The sequence below is a fragment of the Siphateles boraxobius genome, unplaced genomic scaffold (assembly GCF_051911475.1).
Source record: "Siphateles boraxobius isolate OS27281-9 unplaced genomic scaffold, OSU_SipBor_1 68, whole genome shotgun sequence".
Lineage (NCBI taxonomy): Eukaryota > Metazoa > Chordata > Actinopteri > Cypriniformes > Leuciscidae > Siphateles > Siphateles boraxobius.
In genome coordinates this window covers 8564304-8592158 of record NW_027509195.1, presented here as the reverse complement: position 1 = coordinate 8592158, position 27855 = coordinate 8564304, and the positions used below count along the sequence as shown (strand labels likewise).

The window sequence follows — 27855 nt, the reverse complement described above, 5'->3', positions numbered from 1 at the left end:
TAAACATTTGTCATCTTTTCGTTTTGTTCAGTTTCCCCATTTCGTGGCGATTTAAAAAATCTATTTAGAAAAATGAAAGGTAGCCTAGCTAGCCTACATATCCCACATTCATTTATTGAGATAATATGCTAAAATAAATTGTATTTTGGTGGAAACTACACAGTTAGCCTATGAGATTTTTTTTTTTCAGGGTATAGCCTATTTGTTAATATCCACGCTGTAAGAAACCGTTTCCTTCGATTGCTTGCACTTGAAAACGTGTAGGCTAAATAACATTAAATCACGGAACCTGTCAGAAATCGTTTCATAGCCTAAATGCTGCGCAATAAATAGCCTACTCACTAATGAGTGCGCATCAGTGTAGCCTAGAGCGGCTGGCAGAAGTTCTGGCACTGTCCAACCCACCCAAACCCGCGCGCCCGTGTTCGCCTCAGTCCAGCTCTCCGCCTCACTGACAGAGAGGCTTGATGACCCACTGGAGTTAGTTAAGATAGTTAACATTAGGAGAACAATTCACGACGAAGAGAACATCATTTAAAGGCCAAATAACAAACACTGAAGATAAATACGGTAGGAGCTCACAGTGTGGAAATACTGCAGCCCAAATTAAGGCAAGTAGTAGGCTATTGAGCGTTTAGTTACTTGCATGTTTGTTTGTTTTTTGCTCTTTTTTATGTTATGTTATGTTATGTTATGTTGTCATTTAGATTTGTCTGCCCTTCCCACTTTTTTTGATAGTTTAAATAGTTACTGAACTTAGCCTATATAAATGTTCTAGTCTACTTAAGCTTTAGCGAACCTTAAAGCACATGGAGCCGATGCATTATGAAACTTTCTAGATGTAGCGTATGTATGTGCAAACTTGTTGCTCTCTCTTGATTCAGATGCAGAATTGTGATGTGAAGATATTGATCCTCTACATTATGATCTAATGCTGGTGCATGCCATTATGTTTGGATAGTTAAAGAGTTCAAACTTTTTATCTTTTAAATTCCTCTTCATACTTTAAATTTAATCAAAATAACCTAGATGTTCTTTAATGTCATGAATAGAATCTGACATTCTAAGCACTCTGTCTTCTTGTTTTGCTTCATCATCCGTTTATATAAAGTAGCAGTTATTGCAGAAAAGTAAAATTCTGCTAATGTGAATAAAGGGGTACTTCATCCAAAAATGTTAATTCTGTCATCATTTTGCCTCAAGTTGTTCCAAACTTATGAATTTCTTTCTTTTGTTGAACACAATGAAGATATTTTGAAGAATGTTGTGGGGCACCATTGACTTCTTAGTATGAGAAAAAAACCTATGGAAGTCAATGGTTACAAACATTCTTTAAAAATATCTTCTTTTATGTTCCACATAACAGAGAAATTCATACTAGTTCGGAACAACTTGAGGGGTGAGTAAATGATGACAGAATTAAACATTTTGGGTGAACTTAGCTCTATTCACAGAATTCATGTTTTCTCAATGTCCAACATATATGGAGGGAATGCTGTGGTACTAGGTGAACACTGAAAGAGGAAAGGGTGGATGAAGAGGAAAAACGGATGTTTAGGAGATGTTGGTTATGATCTATCTATCTATCTATCTATCTATCTATCTATCTATCTATCTATCTATCTATCTATCTATCTATCTATCTATCTATCTATCTGTCTGTCTCTCCGTCCGTCCGTCCGTCCTGGTCAGTACTTCATTTTTCCCCTTTTGAGCCATGATCGCCACCACCTAAAAAAATCTTTATTACATTTTTTATCACATTTGCAATGTTTTATGATTTATTCTATTTTTTTATTATTGTTCTGCACAGCAAATTTTATTTATCTTCACACTTTGAATTCTTTCTCTCATGTTTCAAAGCACAAATTTCAGGGCTGTTCACCTCTGTCCTTTTCCAGTTGGCGTCACTTTCTCTCGCTTACAGTCTCTCTCAGAATTGTCTATCTAATTGTGGAAATGGCCAATATCTTTTTAAAATAATACTGTTTCACACTCTATATAACTCTTTTAACAAGCAGCTGCTCTGTTCAGGTCTGCCTTCACTCTTTGTTGTGCCAGTCACCACATTCAAGCAGAGCAGTAACAGACATTGCCAGACACAAGCTTTTTTAGGGACTGAAGTTAACAAATTACAGTCAAGCCAGCAGTTAATTCCTGCCAGCACGGAGCCCAGAACCACCCAATGGTTTTTCAGGAGAGAAAGTGTGTGTCAGTGAGACAGACACAAGTAGCCTATACATGTGTGCATGCAACAGACAAAACGGCTGAATTTAGATGATTGACCTTATTTGTGAGAACTGATTATATTGGGAATTTGCATATATTTAGTTGGTGATGTCAGAGTTTTATTGGCTGTTGAACATTGAAAGCAAGAGTGTCATTGGATTCCTAATCCAACCACATGTAATGTGTCAAAGCTGTTTTTAAAAAGAATGCTTTATTCATGACCTTGCCAACTAATATCACAACCCACAGATTCACCAGGGTCATGTGAGTTCACTGGCTCTCACGGTTAGTGCAGTAAACTGAACAACTTCCTCCTCCCAACTTTGGTATGTTACTTAGATAAGTGGCATAATTCAACTCTAAACATTCAGCTCCTCATCGTCATATTCTAAAAGATGAAAAATCCATTTGGTAACACTTTATTTCGATGGTTTATACATTCTATAAGGAACTTTGCAACTACATGTCAGTCAACTCTTATTAGATTATGTTAACTCCTAAGTTTTTAATGGACATAATAATGTGCATGAGGGGTGAACTATGTTTGCTTTTTGGGTAATGTGAATCGAAATGCCTTTTTAAAAGTTCACTATACCTATTTTATGGAATGAAGTTTATTTGACTTAAATAAATGACGTGTTTTATCTCTTGTCCCATTTATAGATTGCAACTTAATATATAAGCATGCAGACACGCCATAGCCTTGGCTTTTTGCTTTTTTTAGCCTGAACTCTACAAGTGAGTCTTAAAGACATTCAAATCAGACATAAACACATGCCTCACACAGTTTGGATGGAAACTCCCTTTTTTTTTGGCTAATGTGTTTTATTATTATTATTATTATTACAGTTATCATGGGAAACATGCTGTGGTGTTCAGAAAGATCTCTGTGTGGGCACTGCTCAGTCTTTGTCATTTCTGGTTGAGGCGTCTGCTGTGCACTTTATTATTAAAATCTGACATTTAGTTAATTACTGCCCGTCTTTTTCAGAAACACCAGACTAGGTGGAGATTTAGACAGTAACTAATTGTTTTCATGCAGAGAAAATATGTATTGGTCTAAATTTTAAACAGCATTGTTTCATAAGCTTATTAGGCATTATTTTCCCAGTTTTTAAAGATATGTACTATCACACTATCAGTCTTGTAATGGGTTAGCAAAAAAAATTGATTGCAAATATGCACATTTTCCATTACATTTACAGTCATTTCCTTCAACCCTAAAACACAACACAATTCAATATGTAATTCAATAAATGGGTAAATACTGTATAAGAAAAATCATACTCAAATCATTTTTTACTTACCAAAAGTAAACATGACATGACATTTCAAATACATTGGACAAATCAATTGGATAAACACAGTAAATTAAGTTCAGATGACAAAAAAAGATTAAAAAATCAATGAGGAAATGTTCATATTACCATGGTTGTATTGTATTTTATGGACTTTTCTTATGTGTTGCCTATTCACAGACATGCATGATCTTACAGCACTTTCATTTTCACCTTGCTCATCAGTTGCTGCTCTCTTCTGTAGCTGTTCTCTATCTTAATTTATCTCTCTTAATCTCTTAGACTAACATGTACATGTAACTTTAAGAGTAAGACCAACTGACATTTTGAGTGCTAGAAAAAGCTGTTTGCGTTCCTCATTGTGCTGTGTAATTAGCAACAGAAGCAGTTGTTGTGTCTAGGCCGTACCAGGTCACTGTGCTGGAAAGGGCTGTCTCTTTAGACTGGTGTCCGAGTCTTAAGTGCAATGAGCTTTGGATTGTCCGCTTATGTATTTGGCCAAGGCCGTGGGATAGGATAATCTTTGTGTCAGCTAATGTTTGGGATTGACAAGCGTTTTTACAGGTGTGATTCTTAGATTGTCCTTTTGACAGCAGACACTACCAGATTGAATGTCTGTATGAATAGATCATCAAAGTCAATTATCATCTGTCTGTGTGATGTATCACAATGGACACCCATTCATCCAACAAGCTGCTAGTTGATCGGTCCGGTCAGCATGCATTGCTTTACCAGTTTTTACAGTAAAAATCTTTAGGAAAAGCTTACTTTTTTCATTATTATTTTTACTTTTGCTGCTACAGCCATAGTATACTATCACACCATTTTTCCTAACATTTATTAGGGATCTGATTGTATTTGTGTCAAATCAATGGCTAAATGGATAAGGGATTCAGTCTAAAAGTTAGTTTGTGATATCATATTCATCATATTCTGCTGATGTGCGAACATAACTATTGAAATCTCAAGACACCTTGTTTTGTTGAGCTGCTGCTCATTAAAGAGTTACTGCGTGGAAGTGCTGAGCGCAACAGTATTTTATATGGCACATATACTCATGCATATTATGGTGCTTGTGGTCATAAATAATGCATATAGTTTTCAAACTCTTCTACTGAGTGCAGGATGCAAGGACTTGTGTATAATTGTGCCTCGGCCCTCTACTCGCATTCCTCTGGCCAGTCCAAACCGGACCTTTTTTTGGGGAGCATGGTATAATTTAGCTGCTATTTTTTCAAATGGAGACATTTTCTTCCCTGTTTGCTTTTATTCCAGGTCAGCGGTAAAAATGGCTGTTGCTTTCCCAAGTGTTTGACTTTAAAGTGAAAAATGGGTAGACAATATGAGAGGAACACACATAGATGTTGGCACGTCAGGATGAAGAATGGGATTTCATTGGATGCTTTAAGCTTTAATGCCTACCTTGGATGAACTAATATTTAGCAAATGTTTGGATTAGCATATGGTCAGCTCTGGGAACTGTCAGCCACCATGACAATTTTTTTAATGTAAATGTCGATTTGTAAGTCCATTTCAAAGATCTCTCTGTTGCCTCGGACCTAGACAACAAGCTTGAATGTTCACCGAAGACGATTGAGGGGTAGCCAAGGGGGACGGCTAAAGCATCTATGCTCATTACTCAGTAATGACACAGACGCTGTGTGAAATCGGAGACATAAAGGACTCAGCAGACACATTTACATGAACAACATTTGTGTGAGATAACTCTGAGATAATGGGAGTCTTTACTGGGAGTTTGCTATGCATAAATAGGAACTGAGGCTAGTCCATAACGACTTAAAGATGTTCCTCAACTCAATTTTCCTCTTTGACTGACGGCAGATATTATCTAAATGAAGTTCTTGGGAGGTATTCTTGAATTAGTATTGAAAATTCAGATATACTATATTATTCTTAAAGATTAGGGATAACACAAAAGTAACACTAAATACAAAGTCTTTACTGTGTAAAGACATAACTGTGTAAGCCCGTCTGGATCGGCCCAATGGCGGCATCCAATAGAACGGGTGAAGGTCTCTGCGTGTTACTGTCTTTCAGTGTGGCAAAGTAATTTAATTCCATTTAAGCTTTTATCTGAATCCCATTTTATCACAACCTCGAATTTAGGTTAGATTGGTAGAAATGATCCCGAACATGTATAATACTGTATGATAAAAATTCACATTAAACCATATAGATTTTTGGTGAATTTTGCTGATCTTAGCATGAGAGAGAAGGAGTGGGTGAAGAGAGAAAGAGATGTATTCTGACGTGAGACTTGCGTCTCAAGTGGTGATGCTAACGTCACAAGAGAGAGTTCAAATGTTAATTTCCTTTGTTTTCTCAGAGAGTTGCCCTCTCTTCCAGTTCTTCCAGTTTTTCCAGTCTTACAACCGAACTTTGGGTATTTTTTAGAAGTTTTTTGTTGTTGAAACTGTTTATTTGCATTTGATTGAGTATCTTGGAGGCCGGATGCTTTTCATGCCTTTTTAATCTTCACACCCCAACTTTTGTTATTGAGGGAATAAATTTGAATGAGGCAGTAAATTGTGATGGGAAGACATTGAGTTTCTCTCTTGGGACACGACATCCTCTGACATCTGGCTCCTCTCGCTCGTCCACATGTGTTTCTTCCCAGCATTTATAGGGAATACTATGCATTAAAGTGTTGCGCCAACTCTTCTGAGACTCACTTGTGTGGACAATCATGATGGCACTGGCAGTGAGATTTACTGAATTTTCATCCCAGCTGGATGGATTTAAAGGATAATTGTAATGTTATGTTGCTTGTGCTTTTGCCATGAGATATCACATTTAGTGTAAGGTATTAGAGTATGCATGATTCAGAGTCAAAGTTGAGGATGAAAGTTGGGTTTAGGTGGTCGATTTGTGTTAGAACAGGTGTTGACTATAATTTTAGGCCTTGGTTAGTTTAGGTTCACCACAAGGGCCAAGATGAAGTCAGGAACTGACAGGTGGAGTGTATGTGGCTGAATCAAGTTTGCGGTTCAGGTTACAGCCCATGTTTAAGGTATCTGCGATGTCCTCTGGTGGGTTCTGTGGACCCCAGAACTTTAATAACCTGTATAACCACGAGGACGCCGACACACTGAATCGTTCTTTCTTTAAATAGTTCAAAGTTACTATCAGATTTAATGTTATTCCCTTGACAAACTATACATCATTAAAAAGATATAAGAGTCAAGTTTCAGTATTTAACCACTATTTTATTCTGAGAAACTTACAGTGACAGTTATATATTAATTTGTGTCAGGAGTTATGTACTCAGTTATGTAACACATCTCAGACCCCAAATCTGATGATGTCACAGGACTCAGCTGGAACACATTGAGAAATGACATCATAGGTGGCTCCCCACCCTTCTTGGAACACACACACACACACACACACACACACACACACACACACACACACACACACACACACACACACACACACACACACACACACACACACACACACACACACACACACACACACACACAAACAAACAAACAGGGACTGTCAGAAATATTCCCTCCTACCTCCTTCCTGTCTAATGAATGGCTTGTTTTAAAATGTGTTTTAAGAAAGCCAGTTTGACCTTTTCCACCACCACACACTGTCTGACCAGACATGTGCTACATACACAGACTCACCGATTGTCTCTTTAGTTTCCCCTACATTATATATATTTTTTTTAAATCTGCAGAGGATACCGAAAAATTAATTCAATAGTTGCACTTTTTGTGCTTATGAGTAATGTTTAAATGTGCCCTCATGAAAAATTTCAAAGCTTTACAGTTTTTTTCAATTGTTTACACGCAATTTTTAAAACCGGGTTCTTTTTTTCAAAATGTAATCACAATTATCCAAACACCACACTCAATTGGCATAATTCCTAGATTGTTTGCAAAATGACACACTTCTGTCAAAACATACACACTTCAGTCAAAAGATATACACATATTTGTGAAAATGCTATTAGTTTTCATTTAACCAACACAGTCCTCAATGATCAGACACTATTGCAACCAGTTTCACACTGCTGTGATAAATAAAAAACACATTTGTAAAAAAAACTATTTTTAGGAAATAGCATGTGCTAGATTTTTGGCCAGACATTGTTATGTAAGGGATAATTTAGATGAAAAAAAAATTGTGACAAACAAACAACATTCTTCATGATTAGTTTGAGATATAGGGAGAATGTACACAAATAGGCCTACTACTATAAACTTACCAAGCACTGCACAACACTGATTTCTGCAGACTCATATTTCAAGTATTTATTTACAGTATTTCTTACCATAATCAGTTACAGTAATCAACCAACAATGAAATCAATGAAAAAAATAAAATCTGTAGACAAATAAAAATTACTGCATGAAGTACATACAGTATGACTCTGAAGAAAAACTACTGTAAAGGCAACATGAATACTGTAACTATTTAGTTACAGTATCAACCAGAGATTTGGTTGAACTCTTTGTTAAGCTTCCATCGGTGTCAGTCCATGGTTGATAACATGGTCAATAAGTGTTGCACGGATTTCTTGAGTCAAATTTGGTCCTTGTCTTCTTTGTTCAGGTTCTATCAACTCTACAAGTCCTTCTCTACCTCTTCCTCTACCTAGGCATCTTCCTCTATCCCCTTCTTCTCCTCTTCCTCTACCTGGGCCTCCTCCTCTACCTCCTTCACCTCTTCCTCTACCTCCTTCACCTCTTCCACTACCTCCTTCACCTCTTCCTCTACCTCCTTCTCCTCTTCCTCTATCCCCTTCACCTCTTCCTCTACCTCCTTCACATCTTCCTCTACCTCCTTCACCTCTTCCTCTACCTCCTTCACCTCTTCCTCTACCTCGTTCTCCTCTTCCTCTACCTCCTTCACCTCTTCCTCTACCTCCTTCACCTCTTCCTCTACCTCCTTCTCCTCTTCCTCTACCTCCTTCACCTCTTCCTCTACCTCCTTCACCTCTTCCTCTATCCCCTTCTTCTCCTCTTCCTCTACCTCCTTCACCTCTTCCTCTACCTCCTTCACCTCTTCCACTACCTCCTTCACCTCTTCCTCTACCTCCTTCACCTCTTCCTCTATCCCCTTCTTCTCCTCTTCCTCTACCTCCTTCACCTCTTCCTCTACCTCCTTCACCTCTTCCTCTACCTCCTTCTCCTCTTCCTCTACCTCCTTCACCTCTTCCTCTATCCCCTTCTTCTCCTCTTCCTCTTCCTCCTTCACCTCTTCCTCTACCTCCTTCACCTCTTCCTTTACCTCCTTCTCCTCTTCCTCTACCTCCTTGACCTCTTCCTCTACCTCCCTCTCCTCTTCCTCTACCTCCTTCACCTCTTCCTCTACCTCCTTCACCTCTTCCTCTACCTTCTACTCCTCTTCCTCTACCTCCTTCACCTCTTCCTCTACCTCCTTCTCCTCTTCCTCTACCTCCTTCACCTCTTCCTCTACCTAGGCCTCTTCCTCTATCCCCTTCTTCTCCTCTTCCTCTACCTGGGCCTCCTCCTCTACCTCCTTCACCTCTTCCTCTACCTCCTTCACCTCTTCCTCTACCTCCTTCTCCTCTTCCTCTATCCCCTTCTCCTCTTCCTCTACCTGGGCCTCCTCCTCTACCTCCTTCACCTCTTCCTCTACCTCCCTCTCCTCTTCCACTACCTCCTTCACCTCTTCCTCTACCTCCTTCACCTCTTCCTCTATCCCCTTCTTCTCCTCTTCCTCTACCTGGGCCTCCTCCTCTACCACCTTCACCTCTTCCTCTATCTCCTTCACCTCTTCCTCTACCTCCTTCACCTCTTCCTCTACCTCTACCTCCCTCTCCTCTTCCTCTACCTCCTTCACCTCTTCCTCTACCTCCTTCATCTCCTCTTTGAGCTCCCCCTCTTATTCTCACTCTTCTTCTTCTTCTTCTTCTAGCTCCTTCCATTTTTGTTGAAGACAGGTGAACTCACCTGCTGCCTTTTATAGCACACCTGAGTGCTGCGTTTTCAAATTAGCACATGTGTGCTTCCACGCCTGATGGATGTGCATATCCAATTCATTCATTAGTGTGGTCAATGGCAAACCGGGGCTTTGTAATGACAATGAAGTAACCTCACAATCCTTATCTGTGTCTAAGGTGTGAAAATGTGTGAAGAGTTTTCAAATCACTGTGTGTAATGTTTTGCAAAAAGGGTGAAGCTGACAACGTGCTTACAATTGTGCAAATCTAGGCTGGTGTTTTGCTCCTTGAGTTTAAGGTTTTGCTAATAGTGGAAAAGTTTTAATTTTAGTGTGCAAGCAATTGAAAAAAACTGTAGTGTTTCTCAGGGAGGGCATGTCTTGTGCTGAATGATGTGTTTATATTCAGATGGCAATGTTACAATATACTTCCAAAACCCAAAATAACAAACTAGATCCGTCCTGTTCCTTTGATGTACTTTGTGAAAACTGTTTCAATGATTATAAAAAAAGCTAAGGAAATGGGTTGCAGGCTGAACTTTAAGAGATGTAGATTCTTATTAAATAACTGCAGGACACATTAAGACTTGTGTAATTAACACATTAAGGGCCAGATTTACTAAACGGGTCAAATTAGCGTGAGAGTGCAATTCCAAAAAAGTGCGATGAGTGAGGAAAGTTCTGCATGTGATCTAGTGACGATGTGCAAATTAAAGAACATAGACGCAGACGGATCATTTCCATTATGACCAAAGCAATCTACTAAGAGTAACACAAACTAGCATCTGGTTTAAAACATGCTTTTTTGGGGGGTAAATAATGGTGCAAATACCAGAAAATTGACTAGTGCAAACTTTAGTAATTCTCTTTGGATGATTCATTTAAATACTAGGAAAAATCCACAAATGTATATGCGATATTGTCAGACGCAAAAATAACTTAGTCCACGCCATTTCAGCGGTAATTTTTTGCTGTGAGTCATTACTAAATTCTGACAGTGGTTTTTTAATGCCAAAAGAGGGTTTGCGCTGACGCAAGCTGTTAGTAAATCTGGCCTTAAAGGCTCTGTTTAATAAGAGTTTATAAAGAATAATGCACTAAATACAATACACACAGTTATGCATAAAAACATTTATGTTGAATGAAATAAATAATGATGAATCTCTCTCTCCTGATCCTGCAGGTCAGTGTGTGTAAGTCTCTGTATCTCAGTTATGTTCTCCCGCCGCTCTCTCCTGCATCTCATGCTCAGTATCTGCAGCCTGACTGCTCCTTCACTGACTCTGCCCTTTGAGCAGAGAGGATTCTGGGACTTTGCTATGGACGGAGAAGGAGGTGATCTGTCAACAGTAATGATGAGAGATGAAGAGGGATCCGCTATTGAGGAGCTGCCACCGGATGTGTCTATATGCCCCTTTGGTTGCCATTGTCAACTCAACGTGGTGCAATGTTCAGACCTGAGTGAGTATTAAACTCTCTGTAAGTCTGACTATCTGTCTGTCTGTCTGTCTGTCTGTCCATCCGTCCATCCATCAATCCATCCATCCATCCATCCATCCATCCATCCATCTGTCCATCCATCCATCCATCCAACCATCTCCACACAACAACTATAACAATAACAACACAGAGGAACAATATCATTCAAATCACTTTCAGAAAGATTTTTTTCCCAGCTGATGAATGATACAATCATTGACAGCAAATCAGATCTGCCCGACCTTAAAGAGCTCAAGCATTTAATGCTGTAGAGTCTATACGGCAGCGCGTGTTCATAATAAACAAAGCATTATTATCCATAGATGTGGACTCTAATATAGTTATTGTTACTGTTTAGTTTTCTTTATGGTTATAGTTCTTGGTGTGAATGGGCCTTTAATCATTGCAGATATTTACATTAACTGTACAATGAATCATCAAAGTGCATCAGAATGATAGTTTGATTGAATGTCTGGGGATCTTTTGCTAATATAAGTTTCAATTACAGAATAGTGGGATCTTATAAAGACTGTTTGATAGTCCACATCCAAACAGGCAAAAATAGCTGTCCATGTCCAGTTTGTTGCAGTTTAGTATCCAAGAAAACTGGGGCCTGAATTGGAAACAATGAAAAATGCCTGTGCAATTTCCCACTGAAATGTAGGAGGGGTTCTGTGTTGTTTTTATGACACATACAGGATGTTTTACAGGAAGACAGTGTGTGAGAGATAGGCAGAGAAAATAAGGAAAGTGAGAGGGAGAATGAGAAAAATAGGAAGATTTGGAAGTCTTTGATGAGCATTTGTTTATTACAGAATGGCCAGAAATAGTCTTGGGCTTTGTCTTGTTAGCAATATAGCCACAAAAATGGTCATTTGGGCCTAAAAATTTAGGTTTTTGACTGGGGCAACTTAATTTCAGTGTGATTGCTTCTAGATACTCTTGTTTTCTTTGCCAAGGATAGGGAATAGCAGACCTACAATCAAAGAGGAAACATTATTGTTAACTGAACTGATTTTAAAACCATTCACCATCACCTTGTAGGAATTTTTGTCAATCGAGCGAATGTTATGTTTTTCAGTGATCACTCAGTTTACAAATCTAAATACACAAAATGTGGATGGACAAAAATGTTCAAGAATTGTATAAGCACAAAACAAACCAACCAACCACCATGCAATGCACGTGTGTACACCCATACAGCAGCGGCAGAGCTTGTCTTTTTAGTATGTGGAAAAGTGAAAAGATCAGGGTTAGAAATTACCAAGAAATTGGTTAAAGGCTTAAATTTCAGACAAAATTTGTCCTGTTTGTGTATTTTTTCCAAACAACACCCATTGAAGCTCCGCTGTAGCCTTATAGTCATACTTACAGATACACATGCTCTCTCCATCTCCAGCCAAGTTTGCCCAAGTTACAATCCTCATACAACATTTACAGGCATTGAACCGACAGAATCAACAAAAACTTAGGAATTTGGAGCTTATTATTATAATTATATGTATTATTTTTAAGTTTGTGCGTGTCTGAATGTGTTTGTCTATGTGCATGAATGCTTTATGCAATGTGTTTTGGTCTTTAAAAAGTGTTTTTGTTTTTGCGAATGTCATTGCATCTTTGTTTATGCATGTGGATTTTATATAAAATCGAAAAATACAGCCCTTGCTTTCTTTATATGCTTCCGCCCCCTGTGATGAAGATTTCCTTGTAATACATTGATCCATCCACTACGCTCTCTTATTTTCTTTCATATATCTGGAAGTTATTCTGCCATGTAGGCTGTAATTTAATTGATGGTGATGCTTATTTATAACAGATGTTCATAATTGTGTATTTATTTAGGTGGTTATATGCCTTCATCATAAAATATGTTCCTATTAGGAATTGTAGATGTGTGTAAAGCTGTGGTTGGGGGGCTGTGATGTGCCGGGCAGCTGTCGAAGCCCAGCTTTACTCTGGGGGTTTGGCATAATGTCCGTCAGCGGTTGGTTAAAGTTACAGAGCACTTGTTGGTTTGAGTGGCAGGTGGCTTAAAAGAACAATCATAAAAGGAAAAAGGTAAAGATCTTCAGGTTGTAGACTGATATCACATGTTGTGTTCCCTGCAAAATAATGTGTTGCTTGTCAAGAAACTGGAGACTTGAAGGAATGTTTGTGTTCACTGTACATTGTGAATGCCATTGTACCCTACGTTAACTTTACTATTACAGTTGCAAAAATGTAAATTCCAAACCTTTTAACAAACAAAAAATGCTAAGGTAATGTGATAACAGCACCTCCCTAGAATGTGAATGAGCCGCATATTAAACACTACAACACAGAGAAACATTCATTTTTTTGTGAAAATGCTTGAATTGATTAAGGTAGTCAGACTTTTTTTGTAACACATTGAAGTCAAAATTAGTTTGTGGTAATTGAAAACAGTGTTTAGAGATTAAAGGTAGGGTAGGCAATGTGTTTCTAAAACACTTTTTGCCAAATTTGTTTAAACCGTCTTTATATACCAATACATATCTAAAATGTAAGTACTCTGAAAAGGAGTTTATAAAAATAGAGTGTCTGTAGTCCTCTCAGGGCTGCAATAAACACAGCTCATTATTCCATTCGGACCGAGTGCTCTGATTGACTGGGCGACTGTCACTCTCCCTCGTTGCTATGGCTACCAGCCCATCTGCAACTGGAGCTGCCCACATGCGCGCACTCGGTTGACTCGATCATTTCGGAAGAGGCGCGTACCGACCGCAAGCCACAAAGTCTCACAATTATGGCAGAGAAAGAAGAGTCAAAAAGGTATTTTATTACCTGTGAATCTGACATGTCACTCCATCGCACTGCGCTCCGCACTGGTAAACGCGTCCTCCAGCTGAGCGGTTGGCATTGTGCGTTCAAGTGTTTTGGGGGCGTGGCTTCAGAATGAGCTCAGAAGGAAAGGGGGGGGGGGTAGTTTATCTGTTGGATACTTTAAAAAACCAAGAGATTTCAGCGAGTTTCTCAGACTTACCTACCCCACCTTTTAGTTATTACCATTTACAGTAATCCAAAATGTATTTCTTTAATGTGCTTAATATCTCAATGATTTTGTGTTTCTCTCTTGAGGGAAGCAAGATGGTCTGGCAATTGTGGTTCTCAAGAACATTATAAATGGCTGGAGGGGAACAGAGGTTGAACCCAGCCTAGTATAAATTATTGGGCTCTGCTGGAAATCATCATGAATCATTGGCCTGATTTAGAATCTTGGAGACTGCACTGCTAAAACTGACACAATGCTGAATGTGTGCTCTTGATGTGGTTCTGTTGGAGTTTAGATATAGTTTTTTAATGTGGTCCAGGTGTCATAAAATAACCCAAATGGTTTTAAAATGTACATTTAAAGTGGTGGCAAAATCCTCAGGTCACTCTAATATAAAGATACAGTATACCGCCAAAATCTGACAAAACGGAAAATGACGAAAAAGCACAATTGGCCATAATAACTGGTTAATTTCTAACTCAATATCTTGTCAAAGACATGCTGTAATGGTTAACACTTTCATTTGTGTTCCATTTAATCCTGTTATTTTTATGTCAAATTAGAAGCCATGTAATGGGGAAATTCAGACCAGATGTGAGCTAATGGTGTCTGTACAGAGATTTGTTTACAGATCTGTATGTTCTATAACCTACATGCTTTAAACTAGCATATAAACATGTTAATATCTTGTTTAGGTTTGACTGAAGTGCCCAGGGATATTCCCAGAGACACCAAACTCCTGGACCTACAGAACAACCGGATCACAGAACTGAAGGAGAACGACTTCAAAGGACTAACAAACCTCTACGTAAGACACTGATAGAAGAAATGAGAACTGGAAATCTCTCTTGAAATAAAGCGAGATGAGGCTAAACAAAGTAAAGTGCCAGTTGTTAAGTAAAATAGAAGACTTTTTGGCTTGTATGTGTTCCTCAAAGCAGTGATTATTCAAAATGACTTCACAAAACACTTTTTTTTACCACTTTAAAAAACAAAACAAAACTTTGTGCTTCGGTGAAAAAAAGTAAGGGAGAATGCTTAAGTAGCTAGCTTGAAGCCAATGCTGTCGTTAAAAACAGGTCCAGTCTAGTCAACTTGGGTATGGAAGTCTTTATTTCACACACATTAGGGGCTGTAGTGGCTCAGTGGTTCATGTAGGTTGTCTACAAACCGAAAGGTTGGTGGTTTGATCCCCGGTTCCAGCTGACCAAGTGTCGAGGTGTCCGTGAGCAAGACACCTAACCCCAGCTCCCGACGAGCTGGATGGCGCCTTGCATGGCTGACACCGCCGTTGGTGTATGAATGGGTGAGTGAATGTGAGGCAAAATGTAAAGCGCTTTGATGGCCATTGGGTCTGTGAAAGCGCTATATAAATGCAGTCCATTTACCATTTTACCATCCAAGCAGGTATATAGTATGTGTCTGTATGCATGTATGTGTGCGCGTGTGGTTTCTACAAAAGAACAGAAATACAGTGTTTAAGTTTCCAATAAACAAAGCCAAATTGGATACAAAGTAATTGCCATTGAATTAACAAAAAAAAAGTAATTTAAACAATACATGAGGCCATCTACTCAGATTATAAGCTAATCAAATACACTTTTAAATCTCTAAAGCAAATGCCTAAACAGGAAATATAACAAGCCTGAAAATAAAGACATTTAGGCCAAACTTAAATCATACAAAATCTTTAAGTATCAAACAAAGGCACATACATGGTCAATTACGCACACGCAGGAAAAAGAAAGAAGAAAAAGAAACTCAGTCCTTTGCCAAATACACCCATATGCAACAGAAGGAAGATGCTGGGGGCAAAGGTGCAGCTAATAGAGTCTGATAGAGTCCTAATTGGCTCGAGATCAGGTGGGTGTAGCTTGAGGTTAATAGGGAAATTAACAGGCTAAGAGGAGTGTGGCACATGATTTGCACCCTGCAGCAGTGACACAAAAACTTCTCAACATTAGGCAAACACTGCAAAATCTCTATACCTACAGGCCAATTTCCCCTGTTCCAGTTTTTAACAATTGTTAACACGCTTTTGTCCAACCTGTAGTCATATCTTTAAAACATAATTAGCACAACATCCATCTGTTGTAGACGACGAGGCCCATGACCACCTCTCTGGTGAGGCCTTCCTCTATGACAAGGCCCACGACCACCTATCAGGAGGGGTGATTGACAGCAATGTGCTATATTTCTTCAGTAATACCATATTTAAATATATTCAATCAAAAAAATGAAATACTATTAAAAAAATTAGATGTAGCTGAAACCCTACATTGGTGTTAGACTTTCATTTCATTACCATCTATACAAAAGGGAAAATCTGTTTGCTAGTGTTTTAGAAGAATGACTCGAATCATTTTATATATATTTTTTGGTAAATTTAGCCCATTTTGGATGTGAAAAATACTGCTGTGAAAGTTGCATAGGAGAACAGTGTGAAGAGTTTTGTTTTGAAAAAGTGACCTAAGTATTGAGACATGGGTCCTTGCGATTGTAAAAAAAAAAAAACTCGACAACTTTATGGGTGGATTCTTGTGCTGCACACTGATGTACACCATTTTCACAGCTTGATTCTTTGTTTTTGTTTTTATTTGCCATTGGCTAATGCTGCGCATCAAGGTCCATATGTCACTATTTACTGTAATACTGAAGATTAGCTATACATTTAGATTATATATTATTTACATTTTAACATCAAAATTTAAGATTTTTATTTTACAGATTTTACATAAGAAACAACAAGACAGCTTTCTTTAAAACGCATTGAGGGGCGCATTACTTTACGTTTGGCACTCTGTGCAAAACAGCCTGACAGGATGTTCATACAGTTCAATTCGCTGAAGAAGAATGTTCCTGTAGTTCTGGAAAAACACGCTGGTGCCAAACTGAATGTTTTAGTTCCCTTCTTAGAACTCATATTATCCCCAATATTTATCCCTAATATTTATTCAGCCTCTCTCACCAAACACAATGTTTGACATGGCCTGTAAAAAGAAAAAAATATCAAGGCAGTTATATCATCATTTATAAGTCATTAGATTATGTGTACATATTTAATGATCATGGTCAAGCTACAGAGGTGGAAAGTAACGAATTACATTTACTCGCGTTACGTAATTGAGTAGTTTTTTTGTGTACTTCTACTTTTTAAAGTAGTTTTTAAAATCTGTACTTTTACTTTTACTTAAGTACGTTTTCTTTGAAGTATTGTACTTCGCTACATTTGAAATCATATCCGTTACTGAGTAAAAAATAATAATACAAGGGGGGAAAAAAAAATCACACACTCCGGAAACTACTGAATTGATTGAAGGGCGGGAGAACAAACGCGCAAAAAAGGTGACGCCCAGCTGAAGCTGAAAGCTAAGCGCCAAGCGAATTATGGCCAGTATGAAAAGTAGAAAAAAAGCGTGATTGTCCTCGAGGATAGATATCCAATTTGCAAAAAATGTGGACGCAAAGTGGCTGCAAAAAGAGGATATAGGACACCATTCCTCCTGCAGATAAAGGTATGTCCCGATTTACGTGATGCAAAGGGAATCCCGGAATCCAGTCATGAAAATGGAATTCACTTAATGCAGATGTCACGTAAAACATGTAAAATAATGGATGGATGAATACATGGAAAGTAGAACTGTGCAATAAATCCAATCGCGACATGGTCTGTGAATATTTAAGCTAAGCACAAAAATACTGCATGTAAATATATAACACTATTTGTTCTGCTGAGCTGCGTTAGTCTACTACATACTGAAGTACTCGTGACGTTCATGGTGTTTTCAGCGTCTCACAAACAATTTGAGGATATGAATACATGAACATTACCAGAGCTGCTCTGAGAGAACGCCTAATGAGCATTTTCATAATTTTTATTTGAGAAAATCCATTGTCAAATACACTTTTAACAGGTCTTCACAACCCGTCAAAATAAAAGTTTTGTGTTACTAGGAGAAATTATGACAGAAATATATTACTATTGTAGGCATACAGTAGAACGTAGCCTACTTCTCAAAATAATAATAATAACAACAATAATAATACATTTTATTTGAACATTATTTAAAGGAATATTGTTTTTTGTTCATGGTTTAATTTAGTAAATCTGTTTTTGCAGCGCTTCCCCAAAAAATAAAAGGACACAAGTTTAAATTTACATTTGATTACCACCGTTTTTGATAATATATTTGGATTAAATCATAAAAAGTAGGGGTGTAACGATACACAAAACTGACGGTTCGGTTTTCCCACGGTTTTGACGTCTCGGTTCGGTTTAGAAAGCTAAAAAAAAAAATTAAACAGTGGTTTAATGAAAAAATGCTGTCTTTGTCTTAAAATTAATTCAATTACAATTAAACGTTTTGCAAGGATTAAAAATCTGCTAATGCTGTATAGGGAGCCGCACATTACTATAACATTAAAGGTTAACAACAGAGCCTAAATTCAGATGCTATTTATTTTTTAGATATAATAATCAACACCCAACACATTGTATGAAAACATGTAAACTGAACATAAGGCAGTTTTTGCATTAACTTTATTCTAATTTGTTATTGAAATATAATAATTTACACAGTTGCTGTCATTTTCATTAAAGATATTTTAAACGTACTTTAAATAATCAAGATATAATTAACAGGTTAAGTAAAATATAATATATAGGATAATATTGTGCATTTATTTAGTGCAAGAGTTAATTTCTCTAGGAACCAACAAGTTGTGGACACTGAATCACTTGCCTGCTGAGGTAAATATAATGCTAGTGACAAGCTATGCAGTTTTATTGACGTCTTTGCGCTGCTGAAACACTGATTGAGCGATTACACGAGTTATGATGCCTTTCAGTAAGTATACTGTATTTTTCAGCATACCTTCAGGTGTCCATTCATGTTTATTCTGTAACTGAGGAAGAGATGATCGCGTTTACTCGCGTTTACTCCGCGCTGCCGCTACTGTTACAATCCGTGGTGACAGATAGTTTTAAACTGTGGGTACAGATTGTCAATTTACATCCAAGTGGACAGATTGGTAAACTGTGCCCTGTTTTGTAAAACTGTGCACACGGTAGTTTATTTTTCTTCTGTAATGAAGCTTGGCTGTCCATCTAGTGAAAAATGTTGGTACTGCGGCCAAATAAAATCTTACTGAAAGCTCATTTTTTGAGATATCAACCTAAAATTTGGAACACAACTTCTTCAGATTTTTGGCTTACATTTTCTGGCAGTTTTAGAGTAAAATATATTTTGTAATATATATTTTATATAAAATATAAATAATTATATTTTTAAATTGTTCATTTTCATAAACTCAAACTTGTATAACTTTTTTTCTGTTTCACTTTCATAACTTCATAATACTTCACTTCAACATTAATCTGGCAAATGTCTTCTTTAAAACAAGACCAACCATAGGTCTATATTCCAAAGCATTCTTGAATTACAACCATTTAAGTTTGAATAGTGATTTTCATGTCTATGCGAAAAAAGGGGGAGTGACAGTTAAAGGGTTAAACGATATTAAACTATTATATCTATATCTATAATATCTAAAATATAATTTATATATAAAAACTCTCCTACAGTCCAGTCACCATCGGTCGCGACTCGCACGTATTTTCATTTAAACGTCACTCACTGACGTTTTCCTAACCAGAAAAAAACCCGATTGCCCTGCTCTGCCTCTGATTGGCTAGTACTCATTGCCATCTGGGTCAGAGCCAATTAGAAGCAGGATGTGGGTGGGGAAAAAACTCTGTGTATAGGGAAAGGGGAGAGACAGAGGGAACAGGCAAGACAAACTCCTACGTTTAAATAACATATAGAAAATATCTGCTTGACAACGAGCTGAGAACAAGCCCAAATAAGCAACTACACTTTAGAAACAAGCCCAAAAAAAAAACGCGACCCGCGACTACCAATATTTGTAAGCGACTTTACAGAAAAACAAGCCCAAAGTCGCTTATAATAAGCGGACTTGGCAACACTGATTCCAGGTCCAATCAATGGGCCGGGCTGGGCGGGGCCGGGGTAGCTTGCAGGGCGGGGCGTGTTCGGTACGCCATGAGAGTATCGCCATTCGAATCGTGGGTTCTGTATTGCGGTTCTTCGGTTTGGTTCGAATATCGTTACACCCCTAATAAAAAGAAACATTAATTTAACTGTCATTTTAACTGATGATAATAATAATAATACCCATAATTTAATAATACAGTTTATTTATTTAACAATTGATTAATACTGTAAACCGTGATATTTTCTGAGACGTTACCATACTGTGAAAATCTTATACCATTACAACCCTACACGGGGGGGTCCCCCACCCCACCCCCGCTGTTAAAGTAACTCAGTAACTTTTACTCTGAGTCAATTTTAAATGAGCTACTTTTTACTTTTACTTGAGTAGATTTTTAGACCGGTACTTTTACTTGTACTTAAGTAAAATTTCATTGAAGTAGTAGTACTTTTACTTGAGTAGAATATTTTATTACTCTTTCCACCTCTGTCAAGCTATTATTAATCATGTCTTCATGAGTTTCCATGAACCAAATGCTGTCCTCTTCCTGTCTCCTGTCAGGCCCTGTCACTGGTCAACAACAAGATCTCCAAAGTCCACCCACAAGCCTTCACACCCCTCCGACACTTAAAAAAGCTTTATTTTTCCCGGAACCTCCTGACAGTGGTACCCAAGAACCTTCCCCCATCCCTGGTGGAGCTGCGGATTCATGAGAATCGTATTAAGAAGGTTGCAGAAGGAACGTTCTCTGGTCTGGGCAGCATGAACTGCATTGGTTTGTATGCGCGCTCGCCATTATGTGGTACAGAGGTTACAGTCTGACCAAACCATTTCCTTTTTTAGATGGAGCCTGCTGGTTTTTGTGATGGGATATTCTTTCTGATGTTGAATGCTTCTTATAGAGATGGGTGGAAACCCTATTCAGAACAGCGGCTTTGAGCCTGGCGCTTTCAAAGGGCTGAAACTCAACTACCTGCGCATCTCTGAGGCCAAACTCACTGGAATGCCAAAAGGTAATTCTTTATTATAATTAGTCATTAGTCAAGTAATTAAAGAGTGAACGCTTGTCAAACGATAGTCTCATTAATTTTCAAAAAAGAACCTTTTTATAATACTCTTCTTTGTGCAGTTTCTCACTTGAATGAGCTTTAGGAATATCCTTGGTAATAAATCACAATTTGCACGAGTTTTAATGTAATGTTAAGATCAGAGACGTGGTGCGACTTCCAATAATATAATGATGAATGTCCCTCATCTCCCAGACCTCCCTGATAGTCTTCATGAGCTCCATTTGGACAATAACCAGATCCAAGCCATTGAACTGGAGGACCTGAGCCACTATAAACACCTGTACAGGTGAACCGTCTCATGACTCTCCTGCACTCCGACATACAATTTGCCTTTTCTCTGCCTGTGGGCTTTCTGTAAAGCAACAGCGCCACCTGGTGAAGGAAATCTTAAGGATGTGAAAATTAAAAAAGACAATGCTTTTTTATATTTTTTATATATAAATCAGACAATGCTTATCACAATTTTAATTTGTAGAAACAAAGTTCATTGATTATACCTTTTTACACAAAACACACAAATATTTAAACTTGTTGGCAGTCATAGGTGATTATAGACCATTTGTTTGTCTTCTCAGCCCCCTGAAAACTTATTATTATGTGAAAATTCTTTATCTTTACTGAAAACAGCTGCAGGTATTTCACTCTTGAGTCATTTAACTGTGTACTAAGTATAATCCTTTAAATTTCACCAAAATCACGAAAGCCAATTTAATTTGAGTTATCTCAGGAGCGTGCAAGTTTATTGTTGTTAACAAAGTATTGTGCTGATAAAAACTAGCAATTAAACAATATTTTTTTAGTAACACCTTACAGTAAGGTCTATTTAGTTGACATTAGTTAATGCATTAACTAACATTGAGTAATATATTTGTTACAGTATTTATTAGGGGTGTAACAATAACGTGTCACAATATATCACAATACAAAAATGCATCAATATATATCGTGGATAGTGACAATCTGTATTGTGTATAGATCATCCAAAATGTTTTCAAACAGTTTTCAGAGTTTTAGTGTCAGTATTACATTAAACTACTATATATAATGTTGAATATAATGTATAATAATGCAATGGGGGAATATTTGTGAGTCCTGATAATGCCTAATGTCTTATGTTACCAGTCAAAAGTGGCCAGTGACAGAGTGCAAGCATATTTTATCCACGTCTCTTTTGTAAGTAGTAGATAACTTTATTGTCCCCGTGGGGCAATTGTGTTTGCAGCAGTCGCAAGGCAATTCATGACAGGACATCAGACATATGACACAAACAAATATTTGTCTAAAATAATTATGTATTTTCAACTTCAGAATCATGAATATTTTTATTCTGGTGTCACCATTTTCCTGTGCATTGGGTTACTAGCACCAAGTCCAAGCCTATTCATTTACACCCATGTAATACCAAATTTAGTATTTTAATCAACAGTACATTTTTTGTTTACCTTTTACCATATTTCTTGGAGTATGGCAATAATATTGTATCTTGAGTTAAGAATACATGAGGGTATTGTTACACCCCTAGTATTTATTAATGTTTGTTAAGGTTTGTTAATAAAAATGCATCTGTTCATTGTTAGTTAATGTTAGCTCAGGTCCATTAAATCATATTAACCAATTCAAATTTTGATTTTAATAATGTATTAGAAAATGTTGAAATTACTATAAACTAAGATCAATAAACACTAAGTATTTTTCACTGTTACTTTATTATGATAACTAATGTAGTTACAAATGTTAACAAATTTATTGTAAAGTGTTACCATTTTTTTAACAATTCTGATTGACGCTGCGTTGTGACGTAACGTGTGATGGTGTACGACGGAAGCTATAAAGGGACGCCAGAACACAACAGCGTTAGCTTCTGATAAAGCAGCTGATTAAAGCAAGCCACTCTCAGGCATTCAGGAGGTGTGGCAAAGGGACGCAGCGTCTTGTGCCCTTCTCCGCAAACAAGGGTTAAAGTCGTAACCCGAGACAATCCTGAGGGGATTCGTGCTGCATCAAACCAAATGTGTGAGGTGAGGCCCAGCCCGCAGCATCACATACCTCCTGCAGGGAGACCCCCTGATAATAGGGCTTTAGAAGATGCCATACTTCTAGTAGAGTGACCCCTAATCAGCATAGGCAAGTCGAACCGCGTGCCTTGTAATCCGTAGAGTTTGCCTCGATAATCTATTTACTGATTGTCTGCTTTGAGGACAGAGATCCCATGTTAGTTGGCACCTTGGGCACATAACCTAGAGTGGAGAATGGCTTTCACCCTCCCAGGAGCAAACTCCGGACAGGAGCAGGAAAGCCATCTTCAAGGTAAGGAATTTCTCCGACACCAAGTCCATTGGTTTGAAGGGGGCCAGGGATAACCCTTCCAGAACCACAGCCAGGTCCCAAGCTGGGGCCCTAGCCTGAGCTACAGGCCTCATCCTCAGAGCACCATGAAGGAAAGAAACAACCAAACGGTGTCTCCCCAGAGGTCCATGACTTAACAGTGCATGGAAGGCAGCTATGGCCGCCACGTAAAACCTTAAACAGGGAAAACCTCCTAGAGAAATGTTCCTGAAGGCGAGTGTACTGGGTCCAACTGATGTTCTTCACACTATGTAGTAAACATGTTCCCCTTTAAGTTTCTGATGGATTGAGCTCTAGAGTTTAGGATGGTCTCAACAATCTCAGCTGAGAGATCAACACCTAAGAACTGAGAGCTCGGGGGCCAGACCCATAGTTTCTACAGCTCCGGGCGGGGGTGATATGGGACCCTCCAGGAGCGCTATGCAGTCTGAGAACCAGACTCGAACCGGCCAGGATGGGGCTACCAGAAGTAGACTGGCCCTGTCCTGATGTTCCCCATGCCTCAGCCCCTGTCTTTTGTCAGGATATACATTGCCCTGAGCAAGACCTACTCGCCTGGGACCACAGGAGGACCTGATGTGCCAGTCTGCACAGAGGGCACTCAGTCCCCCTGGTGATTTATGTAGGAGACCACTGACATATTGTCTGTTCATACTAAAATATGATGGCCCCTGAGTTCTGGGAGGAAGTATGTCAGTGCTAGAAATACAGACATCATCTCCAGGCAATTTATGTCTCAAGAGAGATGATGCCCTCTCCACGGATCCTTTACTAAGCAGCCCTCCATGACTTCTCCCAAGCCTGTGAGGGATGCATCTGTTGTCACTATTTTTCTATGACAAGATACCCCAACACAGGACTCTGGGACAGGAACCACAGTTTTTTCCACATGACAAGGGTACGAACTTACATCTGTGCGTAACCTTGATCATATGGAACAGGTTTTCCCTTGGGTAAAACGCCCTAATCCTGAGCCACCAGGCAATGTACTCACAGCTTGTCCCTAACCGTAATGTATCTTGGGCAGGGAGGCGCACACTGCTTAAATTGCCTTTCACTCAACAAACAACACCAAATAAGATGGACAATTCACACACAGAATGCTTGCCGAAGACCAGAAGCTATCTCTGTTGTTTTCCGGCATCTCTTTATACTTCCATGGTACACCGTTACACGCTGCCGGAGTGATGATCACAATTTACTGCTAAATGTACCCGCAATGGCACGTTTCATGCTGCACCTATTTTTATTTAAATGTGACAAATTAAATGTTTACCTTTTGCTGTTATTTGGAGTATTTTGGTACACAATTTGCTAGCTTTATGGGAAAAAACTGTAATGAATTTAAATTTTAAAAATTACTTTCATTATGCACAATTAAAACAAATTAAAACAAAATTGAAATTGAAAACCAAATTAAGAAAATAAAAGAACAAGTGAAATTTTATAAACTATACTAACCCTGGTATTGGCTGCACACAAAATGATTTTTTGCTCAAAAATCCTACATGTGCTAGATTTTTATAGTGCAGCTTGTCCTGCAGGGCTGCAGTTGACCCAGTGCCTGTTCACAGTATTTCCAGTCTATTGTGTTTCCACCTCACTAGAGGTCTGTCACAATGAGTGTGGCCCGTCTATTGTCTGTTGCTTATTCATGGTTGTGCTTGTCGTTGTTTGCCAGATTGGGTCTGGGTTTTAACCATATCCGCATGATTGAGAATGGCAGCCTATCATACGTCGCTAATCTGAGGGAGCTGCATTTGGAGAACAACCGGCTGACCCGCGTCCCGAGGGGCCTGCCAGACATGAAGTACCTGCAGGTGCGAGATATCAAGCTGATGAACGAAAGGTGTCCCATTCGCTCATGAACGATCATTGATTTTTGCTTCTTTTTCAGGTGGTCTACCTTCATTCAAACAACATTAGTCGAGTGGACATTAATGACTTCTGCCCTCAAGGTTTTAGTATGAAGAGGAGCTTCTACAACGGCATCAGCCTCTTTGGAAACCCGGTTAACTACTGGGAGGTGCAGCCTGCCACCTTTCGCTGCGTTGGTGACCGATTGGCCATTCAGTTCGGAAACTATAAGAAATAGAGAAAGGATGAAATTATTTGGGGACAAATAATAATGCTGGAATCAAAACAAAACAGAAGAAAAGCTTGGAGAAAGTAGGGGTCAAAATGGTGTCAACAAACAGTGTTTCCAAATAGTTTTTAATGTGTATCTTTGGATGTATTTGTTTGTGAAGTCTAAAGAAAAAAGGAAGGAGCGATAAAAATAAGTATTGGAAATTTTTAAAAGAAACCTACAGAATTTGATCTCTTACAACTGACTTTATTTGCAAAACCAGTATAATTGTTACCATAAAGTCTTACCATTATCAGTTCACTTTGTAAGGGCTCTTTGTTTGCTCAACACTTTTATAATAATATTATTGATACTGTTAATATTGTTATTGTTATTAGTTTATGCTGTATTATGGATAGTAAGGTTTGGATGGGATATTGAAATGGTTGAATCTTAATGTTAAATTCATGGTGCTTATAAGTGTGTCTGTGTTGTTTGTCAAGTTTTAGATTACTTTTTCCCCTTTTTGTCATTGCCTTGCTTCCTTGCTTCAGGGGTCTTATTGTTGTGGGAGTACTTTAGGGCAATGGAGGAACTTTACACAAAATATAAATCAGTCAGTCAGATGCCTCATGTTCTTACACAGCCCTCTTGGGTTCGAGGCTGATTCAGAAAAGGATTGTAATAATGTAATTTTGCACAGTTTCTCTATGAATTCCAAATATTTTCTTTGTAGTGTGTTGTTAGTGGGATTTTTCTCTTGCAGTGGCACTGCATGCATGTAGGCTACTGTGCCGCACACTGCTGCATGTTTCAATAAAATATCTTTCAGCTTGACTTCAGGAGCAGAAGTGGTGTACCATCATGATTTGAAAGCTGTGACTAATAAAACTTGAGTTAACATGAACGCCAAATATTGATTGAGTGAATTCTCAAGCACAATGTCAATGGGTCATCACTTGTTGCAAACTATATGTCAGCGAAATTCCAGATTTTATACATACAAATAAAATAAAACTTTTTGGGAGATGTATTTATTTACTTCTTGTATGATAAAGTTTTACTGTATTAGGCTATATATATATATATATATATATATATATATATATATATATATATATATATATATATACTGTACATAAGCCTACATATATACACACACACACAGGCATCTCTCTTGTCTTGTCTTGACCACAAACTATAAGTCAGGGAATTAGCTAAATGTAAACAAATGAACTCCTTAAAAAGCCATTGCTCTCTCAGAAAGACATCAAAGACAGAGTATTTTTCAGAATATGGGAAGTTGTGTGGAGTGATGAATCCCAATGAAACACGAGTTGCGGGGTAATGCTCGTTGTCTTTGAAAATATGGTGAGAAACAATAATAAATGCATCGATGTAAATGCATGTCTGATGTCTCTACCACAGTAAAACATTAAGGAATAGACCGTTATTGTGCGGAGCCTTTTTAGCTGCTGTATGGAACTACTTTACTGTGAAAAGTCATAATGCTTTGAAGTACAGGCAATGGCGCACGGCGGCCACGGCCACCCCTGGCCGACTCCTGGCCACCCCAATGGCCAGTATAAATTTTAGTAGCATCAGTTATGCATTTCATAAATAAGTCAAAAATATTCTTTAGTAAAAGAAGACGGGAAATTATGTGTCGTGACGTGCTTTTTAAGTGCCAAATCGTTACAGTATACTGTTACAGCGTGTCTTTGCCACGTTTTGACAAGCAGGGATGGGAACAGCGCGCTTTTCGGCGCCTCCCGCTTTTTTCACGTCAGTTTGGGTGACAAAGTCAAGTCATTCCATAGCTTAATGTGAGGGACAGACATCATTAAAGTATACGGAAACTCGTTTTCCCTCCTCTGCGGCTGTCAATTCTTCATTCATATTCAAACAGCGCGCGCCTCTTGGATGCACGGTAAAACTCTCTCCAATATGATATACTCACATTATAATGCATGATCTGTAGATAAAAGGCTTTAGATTTGCATAAAATTACTTTATTTTTTGGAGTTTGTTGCTGTTTTTAAACGACTCACTACCGTGTGCTTGCTAGATCACACACATCACAAGGACTATGAATCGGCATCAAACGCACAATAACTGGAATTTAAAACTGTGAAACAAAGGAACAAATCGCACTAGGATATGTGCGCTCGACATTTCTTCGCTTTGTGACGTGAACTTTTAAATGCGCACTTATGTAGCGCAGCGCTGCACAATGACTCCATTTTGCTTTGAGCACATCATTCTGCACCCGCGATGCGCATACACGCTGTGTGCGCTCTGTTTTTCATGTTATCATGGGTTTGCGCACTGAAATATTATTAAAACCCAATATATTTTGTTATACGTAGCCTGCTCAAGACATTTAAAATAAGCTTA

At 38.3% G+C, this 27855-nt stretch overlaps 1 protein-coding gene across 1 annotated transcript; it reads left to right on the top strand.

Annotated features, from left to right (window-relative positions):
• Positions 1 to 372: 372 nt before the first annotated feature.
• On the top strand, positions 373 to 26372 carry bgnb (biglycan b). Its single transcript, XM_077214449.1, has 8 exons — positions 373 to 611; positions 10654 to 10931; positions 14655 to 14767; positions 20536 to 20749; positions 20877 to 20987; positions 21237 to 21330; positions 25072 to 25210; positions 25288 to 26372. The coding sequence occupies exons 2-8, from the start codon at positions 10685 to 10687 to the stop codon at positions 25483 to 25485; spliced, it is 1116 nt and encodes a 371-aa protein (XP_077070564.1). The 5' UTR covers positions 373 to 611; positions 10654 to 10684; the 3' UTR covers positions 25486 to 26372.
• The last annotated feature ends 1483 nt before the right edge of the window (positions 26373 to 27855 follow it).